This window comes from Labeo rohita, chromosome 14, assembly GCF_022985175.1.
Source record: "Labeo rohita strain BAU-BD-2019 chromosome 14, IGBB_LRoh.1.0, whole genome shotgun sequence".
NCBI classification, from domain to species: Eukaryota; Metazoa; Chordata; class Actinopteri; order Cypriniformes; family Cyprinidae; genus Labeo; species Labeo rohita.
This window is the reverse complement of record NC_066882.1, coordinates 352,575-378,990: the sequence shown is the minus strand read 5'-3', so window position 1 is coordinate 378,990 and position 26,416 is coordinate 352,575. Positions and strand designations below refer to the sequence as shown.

The following is a 26,416-nucleotide window of genomic DNA, read 5'->3' as shown; positions in this document are numbered from 1 at the left end:
TCGGGGGCGCGCCGTCCACATAAACACAGTAAATCGCGCTCGCTCCCGATTTAAACATTAAACTGATAACTGCTGAGTTTAACTGGATAATTACGCGATTGTACGGTTATATAGCGGTTGTAACGCGCGTTGTAAAGCTCGTCCCGCGGCGGTGGTGATGATGATGATGATGATGATGATGGTGGTGTGCGTTGGTTTGCGCTGAAGGAAGATGGCGGCGAATGGATCCGTGATCAGATTATCCCGCTGCTCCTAAATCTCTGTCTGTCGTTTGACGGTGTGAGTTTGTGTCGGTACCGTGTGTTTGTGTCGCTCTGTGTGCTCGCGCCGCTGTCGGGAGGGATGTCGGACTCGGAGGAGGAGATTCAGGAGCGGCAGCTGAAGATCGTGCTGCTGGGAGACGGAGCGTCGGGAAAGGTACGAAACACACGAGAAATCAATCACAATCCATCGATTTCTGATCAAATATCAGCGGAGTGAACACTCACACTCATCCGTCTGCGTGTGTGAACAGACCACATCACATTCAACATCACAACAAACACTGTCAACAACACACATCTGTGATGCACACAGTGTTCATTAACACTCGCTTTATAGCCGCTTATATAATTATAGGTTGGATTATATATATAGAAGTAGCTGAAATACAATTTTATTAATCAACACGGTTTACATATGTTTTTTTAATGTACCATGGCAACCACAGTCTCTCAAAAATACCATAGTAAATGTACTGTACACTGACGTTCAAAAGTTTGGGGCCAGTAAACTCTTTATGTTCTTGAAAGAACATTAAATACAGTAAAATAGTGAAATATTATTAGAATTTCAAACAGCTGTTTGCTATGTGAATATCTGTCAACATGTCATTAATTGCTGTGATCAAAGCTGAATTTTCAGCATCATTACTCATCATCAGTCTTCAGTGTCACATGATCCTTCACAAATCATTAGAATATGATCATTTGCATATATATATATATATATTGTACTACCAAAACATTGCAACAAGATTATAGGATTTAAACAAGCAGTGTAGAGAGAGAAAAAAAAAAAAAAAATATATATATATATATTTCCTATATTGCTGGTATAGTTATACATAAAATGTGTGTATATATATATATATGGGCCGTCGGAATTGGTTCGTAGTCAGAGTTTGAAACAAGGTACACATTTTTGGTAACTGCAAGTAATTCTCATTGTATTTTCAGAAAGTTTTGGAATATTTGTCCTCTCTCAAATTTGTCACTACCAAAACACAGTAATATATAATTTAATAAGAAGGGTTATATTGACCTATTAAGATTTTGCTTATGTTTTTTTGTTTTTTACTAAAAAGTATTCAGAGGTAAATCCATAACAATTACAATTTCAACAATATTTTAAGTGTGATTGATGAGATTTGTTGTATTTTTAATCCTTTTTTTTTTTTTTTTTTTTTTTTTTTTTTTTGTAAAAGGCGAAAAGCTGAAAATGCTGATTTCAAACTTAAGGATTCATTTAGTTTGACTATACACTGAGCCAAACACTATCATAACATCTTATATTTCAGTATACTTTAATTTTGGCAAAAGATCCCATGTTTCGGTAGTGACACGACACTAATGTTTTGGTAGCGACTGCATCACATTACAGAATTATAACTCGCATACTACAACTTTACTAAAATACAAAAAAATTGCAAAACTGTACTAAAATGTTGTTTATATTCCCCAAATATGAGGATTGTGTGTTCCCTTTTGTCACTACTGAATCAGTGATGACACGTTACAGTCGTTTGTTTGAAGCAGCACATGGTTAGCGAACACAGTTCTGAACAGTGGTACACGTATGAAAACTAAATATTATGAAATAACTCCCAAAAAAGTGTGCTTAATTATAGAAAAAATGGTGTTTGTTAGTGACATTCTTTAAAGTTGCACACAGATTTTTCAGACTTTTGAACACATTTACCTTAAAATGATGACACCGTGCTCACCATGAGAGACAGAGAGGGACACAGGAATATTTCCTGATCATAAATGTAGGGGTTTCATTAAAATCACTGTCAGCCAATGGACTAAAACATACACTGTTTTGGTAATGACATGAAAAATGTGGAACACTTTCTTTTGGATAAAGTTTCAGAATTTACAAAAAAAACAAAACAAAACAAAAAAAAACATTTTTTTTTAAGTTCACCATTTGTTGAAATAATATTTTTAAAATCAACAATGGAATAAAATGCAAAAGTCATTTAAATATTATTTTACATTTACTTTTATTATTTTATATATATATATATATATATTATTTTATTATTTTATAATTTATTATTTTATTATTACAAAAGTTTAAAATTTAGGCATTAAGGTTCAGGACAGCCACCTCCTGGGGGACAGTATTGCTTTGCAAAATTGATCTTAAACTCATAACAGCTGTCAGACACAGATGAACATGAGCAGATTACATGAATGTAAAGGAGTTGCTATTTTTACCAGCAGTTTGATTGTTTTAATCTAGCTGGTTAATCTGTACTGGCGATTTGAGCTGAGCTTCATTCCTGCTCATGATTTAATGAGGATTGTAACGATCTTAATGCACACGTTTTTAGGTGCCGTCTCTGGGAGAGTCAGTGTTTGCGTTTAATTATGAGTTATTCTTTGTATTGTTTTAATAAGTGCAGCAGTGCAGTGTTTGACATACACGTGTCCTGTCCGTCTCTTCACCATCATGATCATTCACTGAGGAATACAGACAGACAGTGAGAGCTGTAGGGTGTTCATTATATGTCAGTGTGAGCAGGATGGGTTGCCAAATACATTCACTTACTATCTTATGTTTGCATGCATGTTTTCCTTTCTATATTACGTAGTAAAATCTATCTAAAAATCCGGAGACACACAGAGATTGAACAGAGCGTCAGGACGTCAGTTCACAGTATTTGTGTGCACTCCGTCAGTAAATGTCAGTATTGATCAGAGCTTGAGTGACGGATCATCTCTGTCCTTTTCTGGGCTGATTGAGAACAAGATGTGCAAATGTGTTCAGCAGGAACAGGAAGTGAGGTCAGTTTTCAGTTGTCATACGGATGATAAAGTTCAGGGGCCTGTTGTTCAAAAGTAATGTGATCAGATTTTGGCATCAGATTGGATCAAAGCATCAGTCTTTTTAGAATTTCAGAAACAGAAATGTAATAACGCTCTAACCCTGGTCCAGAAAACAACATTTCTAGCATGTAACACAAACACACATTATATGTACAGTACATAGAGGACGAAAGATCAATTGTGGAATGTGAGAATAAATATCGGTTTATGAAAACAAAGTCTGATTCAGATGGATGAGTCGGTGTCGTCAGTCCAGCTTTTCTTAGGTTTGTGTGAAACTGAGGTGTTTTTGGGATTTGCTAAACGAGAGCATTTCAGTCTTAGGAAAGGGCCAATTTTCCTACTAGAAATGTCTTTCAGGGTTTCAGACCACAGGAAAAATGTCTTTATCCTGGATTTCTATGTTTGGTTTGTGTGGCATCCACAGCGTTTCTGCTCTCAGCGGCGGTGACCCTCGCGGCCGCAGCAGAGGGTTCTGGGTAGCAGTGCGTGTTCAGGCCCTTCTGGCTCCAGATGGGGTTGTTTAAACGTCTCTTAGAGCGGGAGGGAAAGCAGACGCGGCGCGCTACCGTAACGCCAACACAAACGTGTGTCCGGTCCCACGCGGCATGTGGAAGACATTTGTGCCGTCCAGCGGCGTTCGGATCGGATCGGCCCGTCCTCTCACGGACACGCACGCGACTCCGGCCGGATCGGTGCCGGCGAACGGCTTTAGGATTAAAGCGGCGTAATCACAAGAATCTGAGCGGCAGTCCAGCTTTATTGGTCTGTTTCACAAATTGGGGTTCGTAAGAGCGGCTCATTTTAAAAAAAGTAAAATTAAAATAAATGTCATGCACCTGTTTCCATTTCATGACTCGTGGACAGAAAACATCCAAAATACACTTTACAGAGTTTTGTCTGTAGAATTCAATCTTTAAAGAGTTTTTTTCTCTTACAAACACCAAACTTTACAGTTTCACTCCTCTCTATATTCTGACAGTTTGTTGATATTTCATTCACTCTGATTTATAAAACATTTTACTGCTAAAAACATGGTGAAAATGTGTTTGTTTTCTGTCTGTCGACAGTATTTTCTGATTTATGGAGTGATAAAAAAAATCCCTTCTGGAACAACCTTTAACTCTAATATGACGACAAAATCACAGAAGAAATGTGAACTTTACCAATGATCAGATTTATGTGCTGGAAACGAATGCAAATCTGTGCACATTTAATCAGATAATGGATCATTTGCAGATTCAAACATGACCAGAAACCTGTAATAAAAAAATACCTCAATGTACTGTGATTAATCAACTTGTGGAAAACATGGGGATGTTTATTAGTTTGTTTTTCCATGTTTGACTGTGTTGGGTTGCCATAAAAAAAAAATCTAAAAAGGAAATAATATTAAAATAACTACCCTGAGATTTGAAGTTATTTTGCTGTTTAAAATGTTTGGGAATTCCTGATCTCCTTGAATTAAAATGGACTTAATTCATGTTTCTGGTCTTCTAGTGAATGACTACTGTCAGTTTATTACTGTAAGTTTAAAGTCGCTCCATTCTGTGTTTATAAACTTAGAGCCATTAAACATCCATCATAGTGAATTAATGTTGGCCCATCAGCGCATGAACCTGACCACAGGCCTGTCTCACCGCTCCGGGTGTGTGTGTGTGTGTGTGTGTGTGTGTGTGTGTGTGTGTGTGTGTGTGTGAGAGGTTCTGTGGTGTGTGTTTATGTCCTGTGAGTGTGTATTATGCGGTAATGGGAATCTGGGCTTTCTCTCGCTGCACACAGACTCATGCTGCGTCCCAATGTGCCTACTTATACTACGCCCTTAAAGTATGTACTGTTTTGATGAAGAAAAAGTGCACACTTTTGAGTGTGTAGGAGAAGAGTAGTCAAGCTTTGGGACAAACTATCACTTCACACAACTGCGCCTTTACCCTGTCACAGTAAACTGACCTGTCAATCATTTTGTCACAGTTAACATCCTCCACATTTCATTCAGTTTAACTTCCTGCTGTACTGGAAAGAAACGCGTTGTATCACGTTGATCTGTCAGTCGTTGGTCCTTCGTGCCGAAAACTCTGCTCGTATTTTCTGCGTAATGATGCATTTAAAAGTTAACGACCAAACTGATGTTTATAAAAGTTCACGTTGCTGTTGCAGATTAAATATTACACAGATGACTTTAAATAAATATTTTTTACCAGGTTAAATGTTGATTATTGGTAACTCGAACCTTTTTCTAGTGTGTCCGGTTGCGCACGTCCACCATGTTTGTAGTTTTTTAATACATTTTGTTCGTGTTTGTAGTCCTGGACCGAATCCTTTACCAAAGCGCAATGGATTGTGGGAAATATTAGCCATTAGAGTGTGCACAGATCCACACGTCAAAAATCAACCTGAAACATCCGGGGAGTTTTGGCATACTCTTTTCAGCATACTATGCTTTGGGACACACTTATTGTAATCTCACACACTATTTGGGATGAATAGTATGAACGTTGGGACGCAGGGTCAGTCTGATTGGCTGTGGCTTTTGACACGAAGCACCTGTCAGTCAAAGATGTGGTCATTCTTTAACCACGCCCTTCATAACCAGAGAGGAGGCGGAGCCTCAGAATAGGTGAGAACAATTTCATTCAATTTAAACTGTTCTGATGTGTGTGTGTGTGTGTGTGTTTCTCAGACTTCTCTGGCCATCCGTTTTGCACAAGAGGCTTTTGGGAAACAGTATAAACAGACGATAGGACTGGACTTCTTCCTCAAGAGAATCACCCTGCCAGGTTAGATGTGTACACACACACACACACACACACACACACACACACACACACACACAGAAGTACATGAGCTTTTGACAAATGTGAGCCTGGACCACAAAACCAGTCTTAAGTATCACAGGTATATTTATACCCAGTAACCAAAAATGCATCGTATGGGTCAAAATTATTGATTTTTCGTTTATGCCAAAAATCATTAGGATATTAAGTAAAGATCATGTTCCATGAAGATATTTTCAAAATTTTCTACCGTAAATATATCAAAACTTAATGTTTGATTAGTAATATGCATTGCTAACAACTTCATTTGAACAACTTTAAAGGTGATTTTCTCAATACTTAGATTTTTTTGCACCCTCAGATTCCAGATTTTCAAATAGTTGTATCTCAGCCAAATATTATTCTATCCTAAGAAACCACACATCAATGGAAAGCTTATTATATATAATAATTATATATAAATCTCAGTTTGACCCTCATGACTGGTTGTCACAAATAATTTCGATTTGAACTTTATTGTTCATTTAAATTTTAGAATTTTTGCTGGGACTAATTTTTAATTCCATGTTGTTTCTAACATTTTGTAATATTTTGAATTAGTCTTCATTTTTATATTTTCTGTTTTAATTTTGTGTTCATTTGATTAGTTTTTTAATCTTAAATATGTCTATAGTTTTTATTTTTCTTTCAGTTGTTAAACTAAATGAAAACAATACATTTTATTTTAGTTTATTTCAAGTAGCATTTTTAAAATGATTTTAGTTTTAGTTAACTACAATATCTCTGAACACCACAGGACTGAATAAATAAACACAGAAGTCCTTTCATATAAACATACACACTCAACAATAATCAACAGGTTTTTTCATGTCATTTAGAACTGAATTGAAAATGACTTTTAAATTCCAATTTAATTTGTAAATTTGAGATCAGCTAACAAACAGGACGTGTAATTGAAATTCAAATTAAAGGAAGTTTGGTTAAAAATCAGCTGAAATTCAAAGAAATTCTGCTGTAAGTGTAGTTTTAAGTTCTGTATTTCAAATTTGATGTCATTTTTATTATTTGTTGCTTATGTTGAACTCATGAAATTCATCTGTTGTGTCATTTAAAATTATAATTCAAATTCCTCTTCCTGTCATTCCAAATCAGCCTAATTCAACATCCTGTGTGTGTTTGTGACTATTGCAATTCACATTCATGCTCATCAATTGGAAGAATCAATTAAAAAACAACAACAGGCCAGTCATGATATTTACAGACCGAAAATATTCAAAATTTATTTCAATAAATATTGTACAGTTCTTGATGTGTAAAATCACACCGCCATAATTTGCATAGGTAATTGGTTTCTAGGTAGAGATGTAGTTTTATCCACGAATCAAAGCAAAGCCGTAGTCCTGTGTTCCGTCAGATCTTGTCTGTTGTTGACAGAGGCGGTGATACGGAGCGCATGAATAGATCTCTGTGCCGACGCCGGAGCGTTTCTGTAGCGCCGCTGCTGGACGGCCGTGTGTTTGTGTGGGTTTGTGCCGAAGCTCTGAATGAATCACTCCAGTGTGTGTGTGTTTGTTGTACGTCTGCCTCTTTTCAACTTTATTACCTACGAAAGCTCTTCACTCCTAAACAAACACGCAGAGCTCTCTCTCTCAAAGACAGATTGTGTACTGTAAGCACTGGCTACCAATGTAGAATGTGAGTTAGTTTGATGTTTAATTGCACACTGAGAGTCCAAAACACTCCACGACAAACGCATCACAGACGGACAGATGAGCGGGCGGACGAGCATTTCCTCCCTTTTTTGACCACAGCATGGCTCATTCTGCCTCTTGAGCGTTTATTGCTATCGTCTGTTTCAGAGAACAATGCAATAATATTAGAGGAAATTTCTTTTTGGGTATTAATTATTGGCCTTTTTTTTGGGGGGGGGGGTTTCAGTAAATAAAATAATTAAAGTAAATAAAGAAAAAAAGTGAGCAAACCAAACCAGTTTGTATTTAATATTTTGATACTAATGTTACATTTAGGACATATTATTATTATTATTATTTAAATGCAGATCTGACAGCTGCTTTTAAATGCACATGTTTAAATACATTTAAATAATTCTTTTGAAGAATTGCAAAATTGTTTTTCACGAGTCCGGCCCGTGATGTTTTACGATTGATCTTTCAGTAAGGTGCATTAAAATCCTAAACGAATATTGAATTAAGGGCGACGGCGAGCGTCTGCCGTAATGACACGAGTGAAATGTTTGTTTGGCGCTCTAAACAGAGGCCGTCTGTCTGTCCGTGTCTATTTATTGTAAGTGTGCCGCAGAAAGCGCTTTCTGACGTAGGAGTCGCGCTGCCCTCTTTCCCCTCCGCCGGGTTATTTTCGGGGCCGTTCTCATGCTGGGACGGTTCTGTTTTCACGCTCTCATGGACCATAACTGAGAGAGAGAGAGAGAGAGGGAAACGCACGCCGTCAGCACATTCAGAATGAGCCAGTCACTTACCGTAAAGATTGAATTCTAGAATAAATAAAGAAAAGAGATCTTTATAGAAGCACATGAAGAGAAGTGTGGGATGAACACGAGCGTGATTCAGACTGGTTTATATATACGTGCGACTGTATAGTCTGAATCTATTGACTGTAACGCTCTCAGCTCCATTAACTACGAACAAAAACCACCAGTGGAGAAATACTTTCAATATTTATCATCAGTTTATTTATTTAATAATTTAATTTATTATATTATTTTTGTTTGTTGCACTGTACGTTATAGCTGCAATTTATTTTTCATTTGTTTGTAAACTCGCATAACTTTGCAGTTGATCATAATTATATTTGTTTATTTAATTTATTATATAAATATAATTTATTTTAAAAAATGTTGATTTAAGTATACTATATTATCTTTTCTGTTGTACTGCACATTTTAGCAATTTAGTTTTCAGTTCTTTGTAAATGGACATGAGTGCAGCTGTAATGTGCACTATAACACAAATTAAATACATACAGTTGGAGAGAAGATAATAATCATAATGCGACTGAAGTTCGTCTGGCAAATCAGACATCTGTATATTTAACCCATTTTGCATTAAGATGCTATTTGAACATAAAAAAAGTTTGTTTTGTTAGTAAATATAGTAAAATATATTGTCAGTCAAATCTGAAATCAGTGAGTAACAAATAAAGGTTGTACATATGAAATAATTTGAGTAAGATTATTACACACTGTTAACTAATACAACATTTGATTTTAAAAATACATTAGTAAATGTTTAATAAATGCTGTAGATGTGTTGTCCATTGATATTTCATGTGAGCTAATGTCATTACAAGTAGGCAGTAATGTTAATGAGAACATCAGTGTAAATACAGTAGGATAAACTAAAGCAAACATTCAGCACTAGTAATGTTTTCTGCTGTGCTGAACTCGTCCGGTTGTTCTCTGTACGGCTGAAATGATCTCCAATCGTGTTCTCACTGGTGTTGAAGGAAACCTGAATGTGACGCTGCAGGTGTGGGACATCGGAGGACAGACTATTGGAGGAAAAATGCTCGACAAATACATCTACGGAGTACAGGTGACACACACACACTCTAATGTTTAATAATTATGGCTGTTTGTGTGTGTGTTTGAGCAGATGAATGTTTGCAGTGCAATTAGTGTGCGGAATACAGTCAGAAACCTGCTGTAAATACACACATTCAGGTTCTAGCGCCACCTGCTGCTCACACACACATTCATACAAGATCACTACATTTGCTGATGTTAGGAAAAGACGTGTGTGTGTGTGTGTGTAATTCTGCTAATTGTCAAAGTGAAAATTAGTCTGTGATGTTTTACATGTATGAAACCTGGGTGATGATGTTTGTGTGTGTGTGTGTGTGTGTGTGTGTGTGTGTGTGTGTGTGCAGGGTGTGCTCCTGGTGTACGACATCACTAATTCCCAGAGTTTTGAGAATCTTGAAGATTGGCTGAACATGGTGAGAAAAGCCAATGAAGAGTCAGACACACAACCGGCGATATCACTGATCGGAAACAAGAGTGAGTACAAACACACACACACACACACACACACACAGTGTAATATTTCAGTGGTGAATTGTGTGTTTATTTGTATAATCTTCAGTGCACAATAAAGAGTGTTTCAGAGAAGCTTTAAATACTATGTAATATTTATAAAATTATGTTAAGTTGCAAAATGAGATGTAGTGATTACATAGAGTGATTTTTATTTTTTTTTTAGAATAGTTTTACTATATAAGAATGGTATGAAACATGGTAAAGGTTTTGGCACTTGCTATGTGGGAAAAAACTTATGGACATGATAAAAAAAAGGTTGAATGATCCTAAAAATAGCCATGGTCAAACTGAAATAGAATACATTCATTTCATTAAAACAAGTAGTGGATATACAGTGTAATACGGTTGATCTCTACAGGTGTTTGGTCCATCTAGTCTTACTGTGTTTAACACACTCCGCTAACAGTGAATGTGTGTAACGGTGAGCGTGTAGAGACGGACAGAGGAGCTGTGACGGGCCGTGTGGCACAACGTACTTCATACTTCACTCGTGTTCGGTTTGGCAGCTCCTCATTTACACAAACAGAGCGGTTGAGATCTGACAGCTCGGATTTAAAGCAGGCTAATGCTCGTCTGCTAATGCTGCCTTAATTCTCTCATCAGTCCAAGAGAAAAATACGATCTAAAGCTGCTCTGAGGTGTGCTTCAATTTTGAGTTTTGGCTGAAGTGTAGTGAACTTCACAGTGTACTTCATTTGATAGTGAGCAGAGACACAGGCGATCGACACGCACTGCAAAGTTGGTTGATCTTGGTTCAGTGTCTGCACTATTTCTCTCCAGAAGTTATGACTGAGAGAAATGTCTTGGTACTGTTTTGTTGTGTTCAAAAACTGGGAGGAACTTCAGTGTTGTCATCACATTGACTCACACTGGTTTGCCAGAAATCAGCTTGATGAAAAAGTAACTTGTCAGAAATTAAATAATATAAAATATGTGAGAAATGTAATGATTCCTGTCAATTTTAGTGTGTTTTTTTCTATTGTTTTAGGGGTCAGTTTGCGCACACACACAAAATAACTCTCTATTTTTATTTGTCATAAATATTTGTTTTTGAGTTGCAAATAACAGGTGAATTGGATTTCCTGCACTTTCTTTTAATTTTGCATCTGTCTAGTAATTGAGATCCAGAAACAACGGTCAGAAACAACCTTTCACAGATTTTGAAGAATTGGTGAATTTTCCTTGAACGATTCAGTAGATGAGTCTTAATTTTGGGGAAACTTTGAGTCTTAAAGTTCTTGGGTCAACAGGGACGTCAAAATGACCGAAAATGTAAACTATGCATGTGCATGCGTGACCCTAAATGAAAAAAATCCACCACATTTCAGGAAGAAATAAAGAGAACATTTAGCACCTGGAAAATCAAGTGTTGGTTTACACAACAAATGCTTTCATAAGTTGAGTGAGCTCAGTAAAACACTGAAACTAGATGAGTTTTCTCAACTTTTTTCAGTAAGATGAAAATTAGTAACCTTTCTAGTTAACCTATTATTAGTCGAATAGCGATGCGAGATCGCTGTGTACGTCAGTGCTCTTACATAACATGGGATCTATGATCATCACAGCGCTGTGTGTTTGTTGTGAGTGTGTGATCGATGGAACGGTATAATCAGTGAATGTATGATTCTGACCTGTGACCTTTGACCTCTCTGATGTACGACTGACCGTCTCTGCTGACCCCTGTGTGTGTGTGTGGGAGCCGACGGTCAGTGTGTGTTTCATTTCATTTCTGCTGAGTTTATTGGCATAACTAGCATTTCTGTGTATGGCCAAAGCTCCTGATGTTTACAACAAATCTAGGAGACATTATGACGTGAGTAACATTTGAGAAGTCTAGAAGTCAGATTTAGGATGAGATGTGATGAGATGTGATGTGATGTGATGTGATGTGCTCCTAATCTGCTCACAGTTACAGTCAGTAGAACTGATCATGTGTTTGAGCTGACAGGTTTTCTTCAGTATGCAATTTCATGGTTTTGAGGTCTTTAAAGTGATCAACTGGACTCGCTGCATTTTTGTGATGGTTAGTCGTGAATCAGTGGAGCAGAGGCACCCAAACATCTTCCTTCTTGCTTTTTTGGTCCTTTCGTTTAGGACGTTGTGTCTGTCGGTCTCTCTCTTAGTCTGTTGGGAATCGTCTGCAGAGAAAGTGAGCGCTGTTTTTCTTCCTTCTCTTTTTTGTTTTGGTTGTCAGGCTCGAGTGTGTGTGTGTGTGTGTGTGTGGGCAGACCTACATGTTCCCATGAAGATGAAGAGTGGAGGGCAGACCTCACAAATATAGATTCATTTTTACAACAGTCACACACACACACACTCATTTCTGTCATCATTTACTCCAGTAATGAAGTCATTATTTATCAGTCAGTTTCTTCTCCACTAAAGCTCATCAGTGAGTTCTCACACAGTTCTCAAGGAGTCGTCAGTTTTCTATCTGTTCTCAGTCCTTCTCAATATCAGCGCTGTATATGTGTGTTTATTAAACACATGTCCTTAACGTATTGAAAGGAATAATACACAATTTGTGACTTTATTTACTTTTTATCCTAACCAAATCCTAACTAGTTTTAATTATATTATAATTAGTGCAGTCAAACGATTTATCACAATTAATTGCATCCAAAATAAAATATTTTGTTTATGTAATATGTGTATAATGTGTATATTTATTATGTATTTATGAATACACACATACAGTATATATTTTGAAAATATTTACATACATTTACATGTATATATTTATATTCTTATAATTGATATTATATATAAATATTTTTAATATATAAACATAACATTTTTCTTAAATATATGCATGCTTGTGTGTGTATTTATATAAGCATAATAAATATACACCGTACACACACACATATTATGTAAACAAAAACTTTTATTTTGGACAGCACTAATTATAATCAAATTGAAATGAATCAAAACAAAACATTCACATTAATAATATAAAGCCTATTTTTAGGACTTTTTCAATTCTCAAATTAACATTATTGGAATTTAGTGTGTGTCTGCTGCCATACAGTGAAAATAAACACCGTACAACAGAAACCAGGATGTGTGAATACTATATTTTTTTTATTTAGACATTACAGTCCAATCTGAACTGATTCCACTGTATTTTATTCATTTTATTCATGATATTAATCATCTTTCTATTTTTAAATCATTTTAAAACATTTTTAAATTCCTTGTTTTTATTGTTGTGATTATTTTAATTATTTTTAACATAATAAGGCAGGATATGTGTTTAATTGTCATCAATGTTTCAGTCGTCCTAAAATCAGCGAATTAGAATGTCTTTGTTTCTTTTGATTTTGGGGTGGATTTGAGCTGCTCAGATGATACATTTCGCTCGATTCACCCGAACAGCTTATAGACGTTTCTCTCTCTCTCTCTCTCTGTGTGTTAATGTGTAATATGTATCTGCGTGTATCTCTGTGTGCGCTGATGTTTGTCGTAGCGGATTGTAGCATTCAGCGGTCAGATGACCCGAGTCACACCTGGACATTGTCAGAGCACCAATCAGAGCTCAGGATCAGGGTCATGTGATGTCTTTCAGTGGCATGTGTGTGGAAAGTTCTCCGTGTGCCGCTTGAGTCGTTGGGTAAATATTGGTGCACATGGTGCTGCTGAGACCAGCCTGTGTGGTACATCACGGGCCATTACGCCTCACACACGCGTGCACGTCTCTCTCTGTGTGTGTGTGTGTGTGTGTGTGATCAGGTACGTGTGTGTGTCTCTACAGTTCAGAAGGAAAGTGTGTGTCTGATATTGTGTTTTGTGTGTGTGTGCGCGTCTTGTGTGGCCTCTTCTGCACTGGGGCTTTTGTTGGCTTTCAACACGCCTGAGGATCCATAAAGCTGTATGACTCTCTCTCTCTCTCTCACACACACACACACACACACACACACACACACACATTCCCATCAGCTCTACACACAGGAGAGTGTGTGCTCCTCGTGCGACGGGCTGTAATGGCTCTGTGTGGATCTGCGCTGGATCACAGTGCACGAGTGTTGACGTGAACCGACGCTCCTGTTTACAGCCACTTAGCGTCGCACATCAGCGGGCGTTGACCTTTGACCTCTCGCTCGCTCGCTGTCCCGTTAATGGAGAAGAGCGGACGTTAAACTCCGCTCATGTTCTCTAATGCGTTGAGTGCGGCCCGGCGCTGTTAAATGTCCGGCTCAGACGCTCTCGACTCCGAACACGTCTCTGACGTCACGTCTGACGCTGTTACGCTCATTCGCTCGTTCACACCGCCAGTGTCTGTAACACACAGCTAAACCACTGCTGACTGTGTCGTTCTCTGATCACCGTCAGTTTGTCACGTGCTTTTGTTTGTGATTGCTGACATACACTGCTGTGATGATTGATGATTGGCAGTTTCTCTCTCTTACACATGCACAGTTTAACATGTAGTGTAATGTAGTTTATATGTGCAAAACCAGTCATAAGTATCACGGGTATATTTGTAGCAATAGCCAAAAATACATTGTATGGGTCAAAATGATCTATTTTCTATTTTTTATATACCCTTTTTTATGCCAAAAATCATTAGGATATTAAGTAAAGATCATGTTCCATGAAGACATTTTGTAAATTTCCTACTGTAAATATATCAAAAGCTAATTTTGATGAATATGCATTGCTAAGAACTTCATTTAGACAATTTTAAAAACTTTCTCAATATTTAGTTTTTTTTTTTTTTTTTTTTTTTTTGCACCCTCAGATTAGAGATTTTCAAATAGTTGCATATCAGCCAAATATTGTCCTATTCTTCGGATGTTTCAGATGGTGTACAAATCTCAATTTCGAAAAAAAAATGACCCTTATGACTGGTTTTGTGGTTCAGAATCACATATGATTAAATAAGGCTTAAATTTAAGGTCTACTTTTGGTTTAAACCAGTTAAACATGCTTTTATGGTTTTTGTGACTCCTCCATTGCAGAAAGTGCTTTTCTTCCACAGGATTTTTTTCTTGTTTTCCAGTACAAATATCTGAACATTCTTAAAGGGGTCATCGGATGCAAAGTTCACTTTTTCGTGTTGTTTGAACATTAATGTGTGTTGTCAGTGTATGTACAAATCTGCCCTATAATGATAAAAATCCATGCAATCCATGGTTTTTAATTAATCTGTAAAAATAATATCCCCTTTTTCAAATCGAGCCGTTCTCAGATGCCTGTCGTTGTGCCGTCACATGACAGAGGCCACTCCCACAATAGTTGATTGACATGAGCGTCTTACCTCAGATCAGCTTTCAGAGTCTGTCCTCTTTGTTTGGATGCCGGAGCAGGGATGTAAGTTAGACACGAATATCTCTGATTGAGCGATTGAGGTGTTGTGTTGCTGGATGTAATAATGAACATAGTGGTCGTCATTTACTCCCGACATCTGAGCTGCTGAAGATGCAGTGAATTACATTTTTTAACCAAAAGTATATTATAGACTTTTCATTAAGACTCTAAAGAATCATATCAGCTCGTGGAAAATGGGCATCCGATGACCCTTTTAATTCAAGATATATTTATTGAAGATGCACAATGACAGAAAATATTAAATATTATTTTCAGAGAAATTCATAAAAATGAAGTGAATTTTTGCTAAAAATAATAAAAAAAAGATTTACAAGCTTATTAAAGTATGTGCAGATACTTTTCCTTATTTTAATCATAAACTCACTTAATTTTGGGTAAAAAATATATTAATATATCATGCCATTTTGCCGCTTAAATAAATGTATCTTGATTTAAGAATGTTTGGATATTTGTACTGGAAAACAAGACAGAAGTCCTGAGTATCTAAACATTCTCAAGATCCATTTAGTTGAAATGCAAAAAGACTAAAGATAAGAATAGAAATTCATTAACATTAACAGAATTAATGCCTAAATCAGGAACAAATATCTGTCAGTGGGGAAACTTAAACTCACTTCATTTTGATCAATTTCTTAGAAACCAGGATTTTTAAAATCCCGTGTCAGTTTGGATATCAAGTAAATGCATCACTTTAATAAACATTTTTTTTAAAGTGTGTTTACCCATATAACATACTGTGTAATGTAATGTATGTATTTCAGCTGTGCTTCTAGTTTAAATCATCTAAAGATGCTTCTGTGGTTTTTGTGACTCCAGTGTTTTCTGTGTTTGACACAGTGCTGAAAGTCATATGAGTGAAAATGCATTGAACCTCACTGTAAGTTATAATTGCACATTTTCTCGTGACCCCGTCAGCTCTCCATCAGAACACGATCGCCGCAGCGCTGCTTCCGCCGGTGACGTGATGCCGGCGTGAGACGGGCTTTAGATGAGCGTGCGTTTGACTGATGGATGCTGTGATGCTGTGATGTGTTTGTGACAGTGAGTGTGCGCAGGGCTCCTGGACGGCGGCGCTTTAAGTAAACAAGGCCGAGGAGCAGCCATCGCTCTCCGCGCTATCTCACACGCCGTGAGGAGAAGCAGACCTCCTCCAGATCCGTCCGATAGAGAGACGAGCGCGGGATCGGCGTCCGCCGCTTTAGATTAGATTAGAGGAGAAAAATGGCCCCTGATACGCAGACGGCCCCTGGAGGTGCGGGCGGGACGCGCACACACAGGCGGTGTTGATTTTGTGAGCGTGTGCGTCTCACGGTGACGATCAGCTTCAGAGCAGAATAACACTCCTCTGTTCTTCAGGTTGTAAGCAGAGATCTAAAATAACTCGTTCTGGTGATCTGGGCGCTATATTTGGTAACAATAGCTTTTAGCTAAATATTTCTCTACAGACGCACGGTACAGGGTTTGTGCTCGTAATGAATGAGGCCTGTCATTGAGATGCCAGAGGATCCTGTGACCTGAATGTGATGAATGTGATCCGCACACACGTGTGTGATAATGTGGGGCTGCACGGTTTGGTGAACAAATCGAATTGTGTTCTTTCTGATAAAATGTATCTTTGTGGTTTTAAATATGATTAAAAAAAAAAAAAAAAAGCTTACATTTCTGAATTTGGCCAAAAAAGTGATCAATCATCATCTTCTTCTTCTTCTTCTTCTTCTTATTATTATTATTATTATTATTACTAAAATATCTTAAAATAACAAATACTCCTTTTGTAATATTTGACTGTAAAAAAAAAAACTTGCATATTTAATAATTTTGTTTACAATTTTAGTAAAATTACAGTTGCAATTTAAAAGGGGATTTTTAAAAAGCTCCAGATTTGCAGCCAACAATTTTTTGACTAAATATTAATATGGCTATAAAAATAAATAAATAGATTTTTATTTTCAATTATTTCTTATTTTTGATACTATTTTTTTTTTTATTAGAAATATTCCTGTGGTAATATTTCACTTTAAATAAAAAAAAAGAAATTATTATTATTATTATTATTTTACAGTTTATTTTTGTAAAAAATTACTGTTCCAAATTAACATTGTGATTTAAAATGCTATAAAAAAGCTCAGTGTTTGCAGTGCAGTTTGGCCAGAGATTCTGTGATTTTAAATATTACTATGACTAATAATTTTTACTCTAATTTTTATTATAAGTAAAACATCTTGAAATAAGAAATGTTCCTATCATATTTTACTGTAAATTAAAAAAATAGAGTATTCAGTAATACTAATAATAATAATATTAATAATAATAATAAAATGTATAACTTATTTAAAAATAGCTTCAATATTAACTGTTTGGGAAAAATATCTTGTGTTACACAGCTTTAAATAGCATTAGAGAGAGTTAATGATGACAGAATGAGGATTTCTGGGTGAACTGGCTCTTTATTGTCTTACAGGAGCTGATTAATGTGCTTTATTTAAGAGATACTTTTAGTGTGTGTGTGTGTGTGTGTGTGTGTGTGTGTGGTCAGTTGACTGATGACAGTGTAGACATCTGCAGGATCTGAACTATCTGTGGGATTATGAGTGTTTGGTTACAGCTGCACAGATCTGCCCTCAGTAATATGTGTGTGTGTGTGTTTATGTAGAAAAGCATAACCTCTAGTTTCATGCAGTGAGCTGGTTCTGGTTGTTTGGTTATTCAGAGATGTAGAAATATGACACACACACTTATACTTACACAGGTGTGTGTCTGTAGGAGTGGTGTAAATGGAGCCAGAGTGAATCTCCTGCGTGACCCCTGTGCTCTGACCTGTGCGTGACCCCGCAGTGACATCACACACACACACACACACACACACACACTGGGTGTGTTACGAGTGTCAGAGCGTCATTGTTGAGCGCTCACTAAATCACAGTCCTGCTGACGGCGATGCCGGATCACACATGACGACGAGTGGCGTGATCACATGACATGGGGGGGGGGTGTGCGTGTGCCCTCAGGTCTGACATTCTGTACGTGATCCTCACTTACAGGTGTGTGAAAGCAGCTCGGACAGATTACAGTCAGAGTTCACGCAGAAATCATCATTCTGTCATCATTCACTCCTGCTCAAACTCTGGATGACGTCTTTGTTCTGTGGAACATGAGGAGATGTTCAGCACAGTGTTGTTTTGCACACAGTGAAGATATTCACATGCACACCGATATGATCATCACTCATACAAATCAGCTTAGTGAAATAACACGTCATTCTCATTCACACGCAAACCAACATAAACATCGGTGATTGGGTTTTGCTGTGGTGTGTCAGTCAGAGATGCTCTTGTTTTCTGACAAATGAGCATGAACACGTTATATCATGTCAGCGTTCCTATCAAATAATCATGTCTAGTGATTCCAGTCAAACTGACAGAATTCAGTGTTTATTCACTCAGATTGATCATCTCTTTCTGGTGTGTGTGTGTGTGTGTGTGTGTGTGTGTGTGTGTGCAGTTGATCTGGAGCACATGCGGACAGTAAAGATGGAGAAGCATCAGCGATTCTGTCAGGAAAACGGACTCATCAGTCAGTTTGTGTCTGCGAAGACAGGAGACTCTGTGAGTAACACACACACACACACACACACACACACACACACACACACACACAGTTGAAGACAAAAGTTTACATAAACCTTTCAGAATATGCAACATTAATTATTTTACCAAAATAAGAGGGATCATACAAAATACATGTTATTTTTTATTCAGTACTGACCTGAATAAGATATTTCACATAAAAGACGTTTACATGTAGTCCACAAGAGAAAATAATAGTTGAATGTATAAAAATGGCACTGTTCAATAGTTTGCATACACTTGATTATTAAAGAAGTCCACTTCCAGAACAAAGATTCACAGATAATGTACTCATCCCCTTGTCATCCAAGATGTTCATGTCTTTCTTTCTTCAGTCATAAAGAAATTATGTTTTTTGAGGAAAACATTTCAGAATTTTTCTCCATATAATGGACTGATATGGTGCCCCGAGTTTGAACTTCCAAAATGTAGTTTAAATGCAGCTTCAAACGATCCCAGCCGAGGAAGAAGGGTCTTATCTAGCGAAACGATAAGTTATTTTCATAAAAATAATACAATTTATTTACTTGTTAATGTCAAACGCTCGTCTTGTCTTACTCTGCCTGGACAGTTTTTGTTCCGGTTCATGTCAGTTAGTGTGTGTCGAAAAACTCCCATCTCATGTTCTCCCTCAACTTCAAAATCGCTCTATATCACTGTTTTGCCTTTTTTGTTAAGGGTGTTTGATCTTCTTTGCATGTTCACTTTGTAAACACTGTGTCTGTTCTTCTGCAGTGATGTAGGATGATTTTTAAATGATTTTTGAAGTTGAGGGAGAAAATATGATTGGAGTTTTTCGACATACACTAACTGTCTTGAGCCAGAATACACAGAGTTCAGGGAGAGAAAGACAAGACGAGCGTTTGACATTAAAAAGTATTTAAATTGTATTATTTTTATGAAAATAACCGATGGTTTCGCTAGATAAGACCCTTCTTCCTCGGCTGGGATCGTTTACAACCGCATTTGTGATCGTTTGAAGCCGCATTTAAACTACATTTTGGAAGTTCAAAATCGGGGCACCGTATCAGTCCATGCAGAAATATTTTCCTCAAAAAACAGAATTTCTTTACGACTGAAGAAAGAAAGACATGAACATCTTGGATGACAAGGGGGTGAGTACATTATTTGTAAATTATTGTTCTGGAAGTGGACTTCTCCTTTAATACTGTGTTGTTTCTGAATGATCCACAGCTGTGTTTTTTGTTTAGTGATAGTTGTTCATGAGTCCCTTGTTTGTCCTGAACAGTTCAACTGCTGCTGTTCTTCAGAAAAATTCTTTGGTTTTCAGCATTTTTGTGTATTTGAACTCTTTCCAACAATGACTGTATGATTTTGAGATCCATCTTTTCACACTGAGAACAACTGAGGGACTCATATGCCACTATTACAGAAGATTCAAACACTCACTGATGCTCCAGAAGGAATCACAATGCATTAAGAGCCGGGTGTGAAAACCTTTGAACAGAATGGAGATGTGTACATTTTTCTTATTTTGCATGAATATGATATTTTTTTCATTTAAAACTGCCCTTCAGCAGCTACAGAAGATACTTAAATGTTCCTCAGAAGACAAAATAATTTAGCCTGATTTTCCTTCTGGAGCATCAGTGAATGTTTGAACCTTCTGTAATAGTTGCAGATGAATCCGTCAGTTGGATCATTCAGGTAATAACACAGTATTAATAATCAAGTTTATGTAAACTATTGAACAGTGTCATTTTTATACATACAACTATTGTTTTCTCCTGTGACCTGTGGTCTTATTCAGGTCAGTAATAAATAAACAATAACATGCATTTTGTATGATCCCTCTTATTTTGGTAAAATAATTAACATTTTGCAGATTCTGAAAGGTGCATGTAAACATTTGACTTCAGCTGTATATATATTCACATATTCACACATACAGCTCTCTGATGTTGCATGATTTGTTTTATTTCTGCACACGTGTGTCTGTGTTTGCGAAGCTCAGAATTTAATGATATTTTGTCCTGATTGAGCTGCTGTGAGTTACTATTTTTGACCTCAGATTGCGTGAAGTCACAAACCATTGTGACGTCTGCCTCAAAAGGAAAACAATGACAACACACGTCACAAAATTTGGATTTGGATTCACAATTAAAATCACATTATTTTAACAGAAGCCAAATATTTTAGTCAAATTTGTGAAATATATGGAAGCTTATTTGTGTCACTGAATAAAAATAAAAGGCAGTTGCTACTTTTTATCACATAGTTCTGACGTTTTTCCTACAAATTCTACATTTACGTCTCACAATTGATTTTTCAAAATTTTTCCTGAATTTTGACACGTGACCATGACTGCATGCACATGCTGAATTCTAAAAGTCAATATTTCACCACGTTCAAGATGCTGAAATTGTATGATATCATACAGTTTGGGGTTGTGCTTCAGGCCTGAAATATACTTAAGCAAGCAATAAGCTTCTGGTAAAGCAAAATCTCATACTTGTGTTAAGTGTGTTTCTGGTTTAAATTTGGCTTATTTGTTTTTGTACAGTTTTGCCGCGTTGTACAAATTATGACGACGTCTCCCGAGACGGGGCCGGACACATGTTCAGTGTTCTGGTGTGTGTTTGCGCGTGTCAGTGTTTTATTCTGTGTGTTTGCAGGTGTTTCTCTGTTTCCAGAGACTGGCAGCTGAGATTTTAGGCATAAAGCTGAATAAGGCTGAGATGGAGCAGTCACAGGTGACTATGATCAGTGTTGATCTCAGTGTTTGCTCCTTTCTATTTATTTCACTTCTATGGTAGTTTTTATAAACGCATTCATACTAACACTTAGACTGACTGTGTGTGTGTGTGTGTGTGTGTGTGTGTTTGTGTTCAGATATTACACACATATTTAAACACATTCTTTTATTTTTCATCTGTAAATCATCTTTGCAGTCATTTTGTCTTCATTTCTTTCTTTATCTGATGCATGAAACCTCATTTTTTCCTCTTCTGTTTTTCTCAATTTTTCTGTTTCCATTGTGCGTGTGTGTGTGTGTGTGTAGCGTATTGTCAAAGCGGAGTTGGTGGACTATCCTCAGGATGAGGGACCAATCAGAAAAGAGACCAACCAGAGCAAGATCTGCTCTGTCCAGTAACAGTATGTGTGTGTGTGTAAGAGTGTGTGTGTGTGTGTGTTCATCCTTTTTGCTTGATCATAAACTCATACTTTGTTTTATGTCTATTTTGAATCCAGTAGTTGAGAGTTTAGTGTGTTTGTTGTTCTGTAGTGAGTGTGTCATATGAACATGTTAATGCTCAGTGATCACAGATTATTATTTGACAGTATTGTATGATCCACTAGCAATAAAAAAGTTTGGATACACTTCTGTGGTAATTTAACCCTTTCGCAACCTTATGGACATTTTTGTCTTTTTCAGTTTTTTTTTTTTTTTTTTCATTTTGCTTGTGGTATTGACAACTGCATCATTTTGTATATATTTTTATTGGAATTTTATTATTTCACCCTCATTTTCTTTAAAAAAAAAAAAAAAAAAAATATATATATATATATATATATATATATATATTATATTACATATATTACACTGGGTACAAAAAATAGTTCCTCTCAGGACCTTAAAGACAAAAATGTCCTCATTGAAACCCATTAGAACTGCAAATTTAATCCCATTTAACTATAAAATGATGCAGTCTTTATTAATAGGCTTTCATTTGTTTGGCAAGGCTTCAAAATTACAGTTTAAAAAAATTTTTACCAGAAGGTGCAATTTTCTCAGGTTTGGCCTATAAAACAAATACTCACACTTTTCCTGTTTTCCATGTTTGCTGTATTATAGAGCCAGTTGGACCAATTATTTGATGTACAAACGATTAATTGCGATTAATCACATGCAAAATAAAAGTCAGTTTTTACATAAAATGTGTGTGTACTGTGTATATTAATTATGTATATGCAAATACACACATACATGTATGTAATTAAAAAATATTTGTATGTATATATACATACAATTTATATAATATGTACATATAAACATATTTTTCTTATATACATGCATCTTTGTGTATTTATATGTACATAATAGATGTACACAGTACACACACATTTTTTGTAAAGACAAACTTTTATTTTGCACGTGATTAATCGCGATTAATCGTTTAACAACCCTATTATGCAGCTATAATTGTGTGGGTGTGTTGGTATGGATGTCATAGTGTGGTTTGTATGTGTCCTAAAAAAAATGTGTGTGTGTTTGTGTGTGTGCACCTGTAATGTTTGAGAGGGAGAAATTATACTGTACTGCAAGTTCTTACTAAAAGCTCATTTTTTAAGATATCAGCCTCAAATTTGGAACACAACTTTAGATTAATGGCTTTGATTTTCTAGCCATTTTTGTGTTCATCGTGTTTTATAAAATATATATTTTATATAAAAAAAATGCTCATAAATCATTTTCATAAAACTTAAATCTCTATAACTTTTTTTTTTTTTCTATAACAGGCTTTTAACCTGTAAAGCGTCTTCTTTAAAATTAGACCAAACTGAAGTCTGTACTTCCAAGCTTCAAAATTTTTTGACAGTTTTTGGACATGGACATTTTTGTCCTTTATGAACCTTTGTAAGTTTTTTTAATTGAAGCACAAGGGTTAAATTGTTAACCGCTCCTGAGATCACACTGTTTGATCACTACATCATTTCCAGCCTTCTTGTGTTCTTTCAGCGTCACCACATTACAATAGGTGTCTCTCAAAACTCTTGACTGTCAGTGCACATCTAATCATTTTCACATGTGATTAATAAAGTGATGAGGTGAAATGAGAGCTGACTGAAGGTTTCTGTCTCTGTTGTGTTTCTGCAGCACGTGGTTAAAGCAGACATAGTGAACTACAGTCAGGAGTCGGTGGCTCGAACCGTCAACCCTCCGCGCAGCTCCATGTGTACCATACAGTGATCAGCACACATCGCCTCTGTCCGTCCGTTTGTCTGTCTCGCTCGCGTCTCTCGTCTCCTGAGTGTCTGTCATCTAAAGTGTCGTGTTTTATGCAGACGGACTCTGAACTCGGCGTAACGGACACACAGATCCTGCTTTATACTGTCCTCCCTGTTTCTTTGAAATTGATTTGCCAATTAGATGTGCTACAAATGCTTTAATGTGTGGAAGTACCAGAGCTTTACCTTATAAATCTTTGCTTTTGTAAGTCGAGACAGACGGATCATTATAGAGGATCGTTGCGTGTAAATGCCGCTGGAGTTCGTGCAGCTGAGAACGAGCCGAGATCTCACATCTGCGGGAGAATTCGCTCGCACCGACGGAGAACTGACTTCCTCCGGTCAGAGGTTAGAGCAGACGCACGTGCGTGTGTGTGTGTGTGTGTGTGTGTTAGGAAAGAAAATACATTTATAGGAAGCCATTCTGACAGATTTCTATAGAGAGAGCTTTTCACATTGAGCATCAGAATCATAATGACTGGTTTTACACAGTATTTTATGCTGTTTTAATTAAATTTGGCAAATCCAGAGGGAATATCCTAAATTCACGGACATAATCGTCCCCCCTCCGTGCTCATGACTGATATTTGACGTTTATGAGCATCATATTGGACCAATAATCTGCAGTAAAGCAGGAGTCACACAGAGACGTCTTGTGTTGAGTATTTGCAGGCTGCCTGTAAACTCTATTTGAGTGATTTGTTGGTTTGTGCGAGCGCGAGTGTTTTCATTTCCACGGGATCCTCTACTTAGAGAAGTTTCATTATGTGACCTCTGAATATTTCTATTTAAAAACTGAATGTATTTGTAAACTCAAGCCTGTCCAGGTGTTGTAGAGCGTCGTACCGTTTAGGAATAAATGTCAAGACACACGTCGACACGGATGTCTGTTTTTTTTTCTCTTCGCTCTCCATCTTCTTCATTCCTCTGGAAAAGTAAAATATGTCTTTTCCAAATCCCACGGTCAGAAGATGTATTAATGCGGAGGAGGATGTAGACATGTGGTCAGGAATATTGTCCAATATTAATATCATTCAAATGTCTGCCTGTAATTTACTGAAACGTGATGCCGGTGAGTAATTGCGCTTGAAATAGTCTCCTCTTGACAGCACTTACACACGAGCTGTTCAGAACGAGGCCAGCGCTCATCACTTCATCTGATGTGGAATTATAAGCTCCAAACTACGCTGTCCATGCGGTCCACATTTCATTTGTTTCACATGATCAGTCCGTTAAGACGGGAATCGTTCCTCTCCTGACCTCCGCTAAGAGAGAAAGAAATATGTTAACTGCACTATTACGCTTTTCGCTCTACAATGATAAATAATACATTGCTATCATAGATGCATCTTCACTGCATTTTTGCACTGGATAAAGAAAAGTAATGTAGTTTATTGTAAGTGTGCTGCTGTTCTATCATCTGCCGCTTTATATTTTGGAAGTTTTTGTCATTAATCAGCTGAAAAAGAAACATTTTAAATTATTGAACCCTTTTACTGTCACACCCATTTTTGAACACAGACAAAAAATGAACTATCCAGACTTAAATTTTTCTAATTCATGAATGAAAACATTTTGTAATACGATTTTGATGTACGTTTTTTCGAGGTAATGCAATGTCTGATTTTTAAATGCCTTTCAAAGGATGAATTTTGAGATTTTAAGTTGTGAGCTGATATATAATTTCTTATGATTTCTAAAGTGTGATAGGGAAAAAGGCAACGAAGAAAGTCTTTTGTGACAGAACTCATGTTATGATGTGGATTTTTTAAGTTCAGTCGTAAAATATCTATTTAGGAGTCTTAGACCTTTCCAATGATCTATAGTTTGTCATGATTAGATTAGGATTTATTTGTAATATGGTCACTGAGGGGACGGTGACAGTTAAAGGGTTAAACCATATCATTCCTCTATGTTGTTATAGTTATTCTTTTAAATCTAGAACGTTTTTTAAAATATAATTATCGTCAAAGTTTTTTGGTGTGAATGCCCCTAAAAGAACGTTTACACCAAGAACGATAACCATTAACCATACACCCAGGGTTGCCAGGTTTTCACAACAAAACCCGCTCAATTGCTACTCAGTATTTTTTTGTTTTTGTTTCGTGGTTTCTGTTAAATTTCGCATCCCAGGGGCTAAATATCACCCCAGTGGGCAACTGATGTAAAAAAAAAAAAAAAAAAAAAAAAAAAAAATAGGTCAAATACTACAAGTCAAACTGACGTCAAAAAGGTGACATGAAGTTGATTTGATGTTAATTGAACGTCAAAAATATTAGTCAACATATAAATGTTAGTGAAAAGTGAAAAGAATAAAAAAATAATAATAATTTTATATGTCAATCCACATATGTGATAGACATTTGTTATGATCATCTTTAGTGAAGGTATCTCGAGTAAAACCGCTTCATATTTAACGAGGCACATGCAAAACGTGTGAACCGGAAGCAACGAGGCCTGTTCAACAGAATACGGAAGTCTGTTGTTGACTAAATTGAGATGTCACTGCATTTCAGATATGGAGCGCGCGCGAGCGTCCAGTGCGCA

At 36.6% G+C, this 26,416-nt stretch overlaps 1 protein-coding gene across 2 annotated transcripts; it reads left to right on the top strand.

Moving 5' to 3' along the window:
• Window positions 1–35: 35 nt before the first annotated feature.
• On the top strand, window positions 36–24,747 carry rab28 (RAB28, member RAS oncogene family). Of its 2 annotated transcripts, XM_051128442.1 has the most exons (8): window positions 36–417; window positions 5,776–5,872; window positions 9,353–9,441; window positions 9,776–9,905; window positions 18,774–18,877; window positions 21,535–21,612; window positions 21,921–22,015; window positions 23,739–24,747. In XM_051128442.1, exons 1-7 carry the CDS (start codon window positions 343–345, stop codon window positions 22,011–22,013), a joined length of 666 nt encoding a protein of 221 aa, XP_050984399.1. In that variant the 5' UTR covers window positions 36–342; the 3' UTR covers window positions 22,014–22,015; window positions 23,739–24,747. The 2 variants fall into 2 exon arrangements, with proteins under 2 accessions (XP_050984399.1, XP_050984398.1); XM_051128441.1 differs by lacking the exon at window positions 21,921–22,015 and having other exon boundaries at window positions 41–417.
• The last annotated feature ends 1,669 nt before the right edge of the window (window positions 24,748–26,416 follow it).

Coding starts and splice junctions, on each gene's coding strand:
- rab28 (XM_051128442.1), top strand. CDS start 343: ATGTCGGACTCGGAGGAGGAGATTCAGGAGCGGCAGCTGAAGATCGTG. Junction 9,906..18,773: donor ATCACTGATCGGAAACAAGA/GTGAGTACAAAC, acceptor GTGTGTGTGCAG/TTGATCTGGAGCACATGCGG. Junction 18,878..21,534: donor CTGCGAAGACAGGAGACTCT/GTGAGTAACACA, acceptor GTGTGTTTGCAG/GTGTTTCTCTGTTTCCAGAG.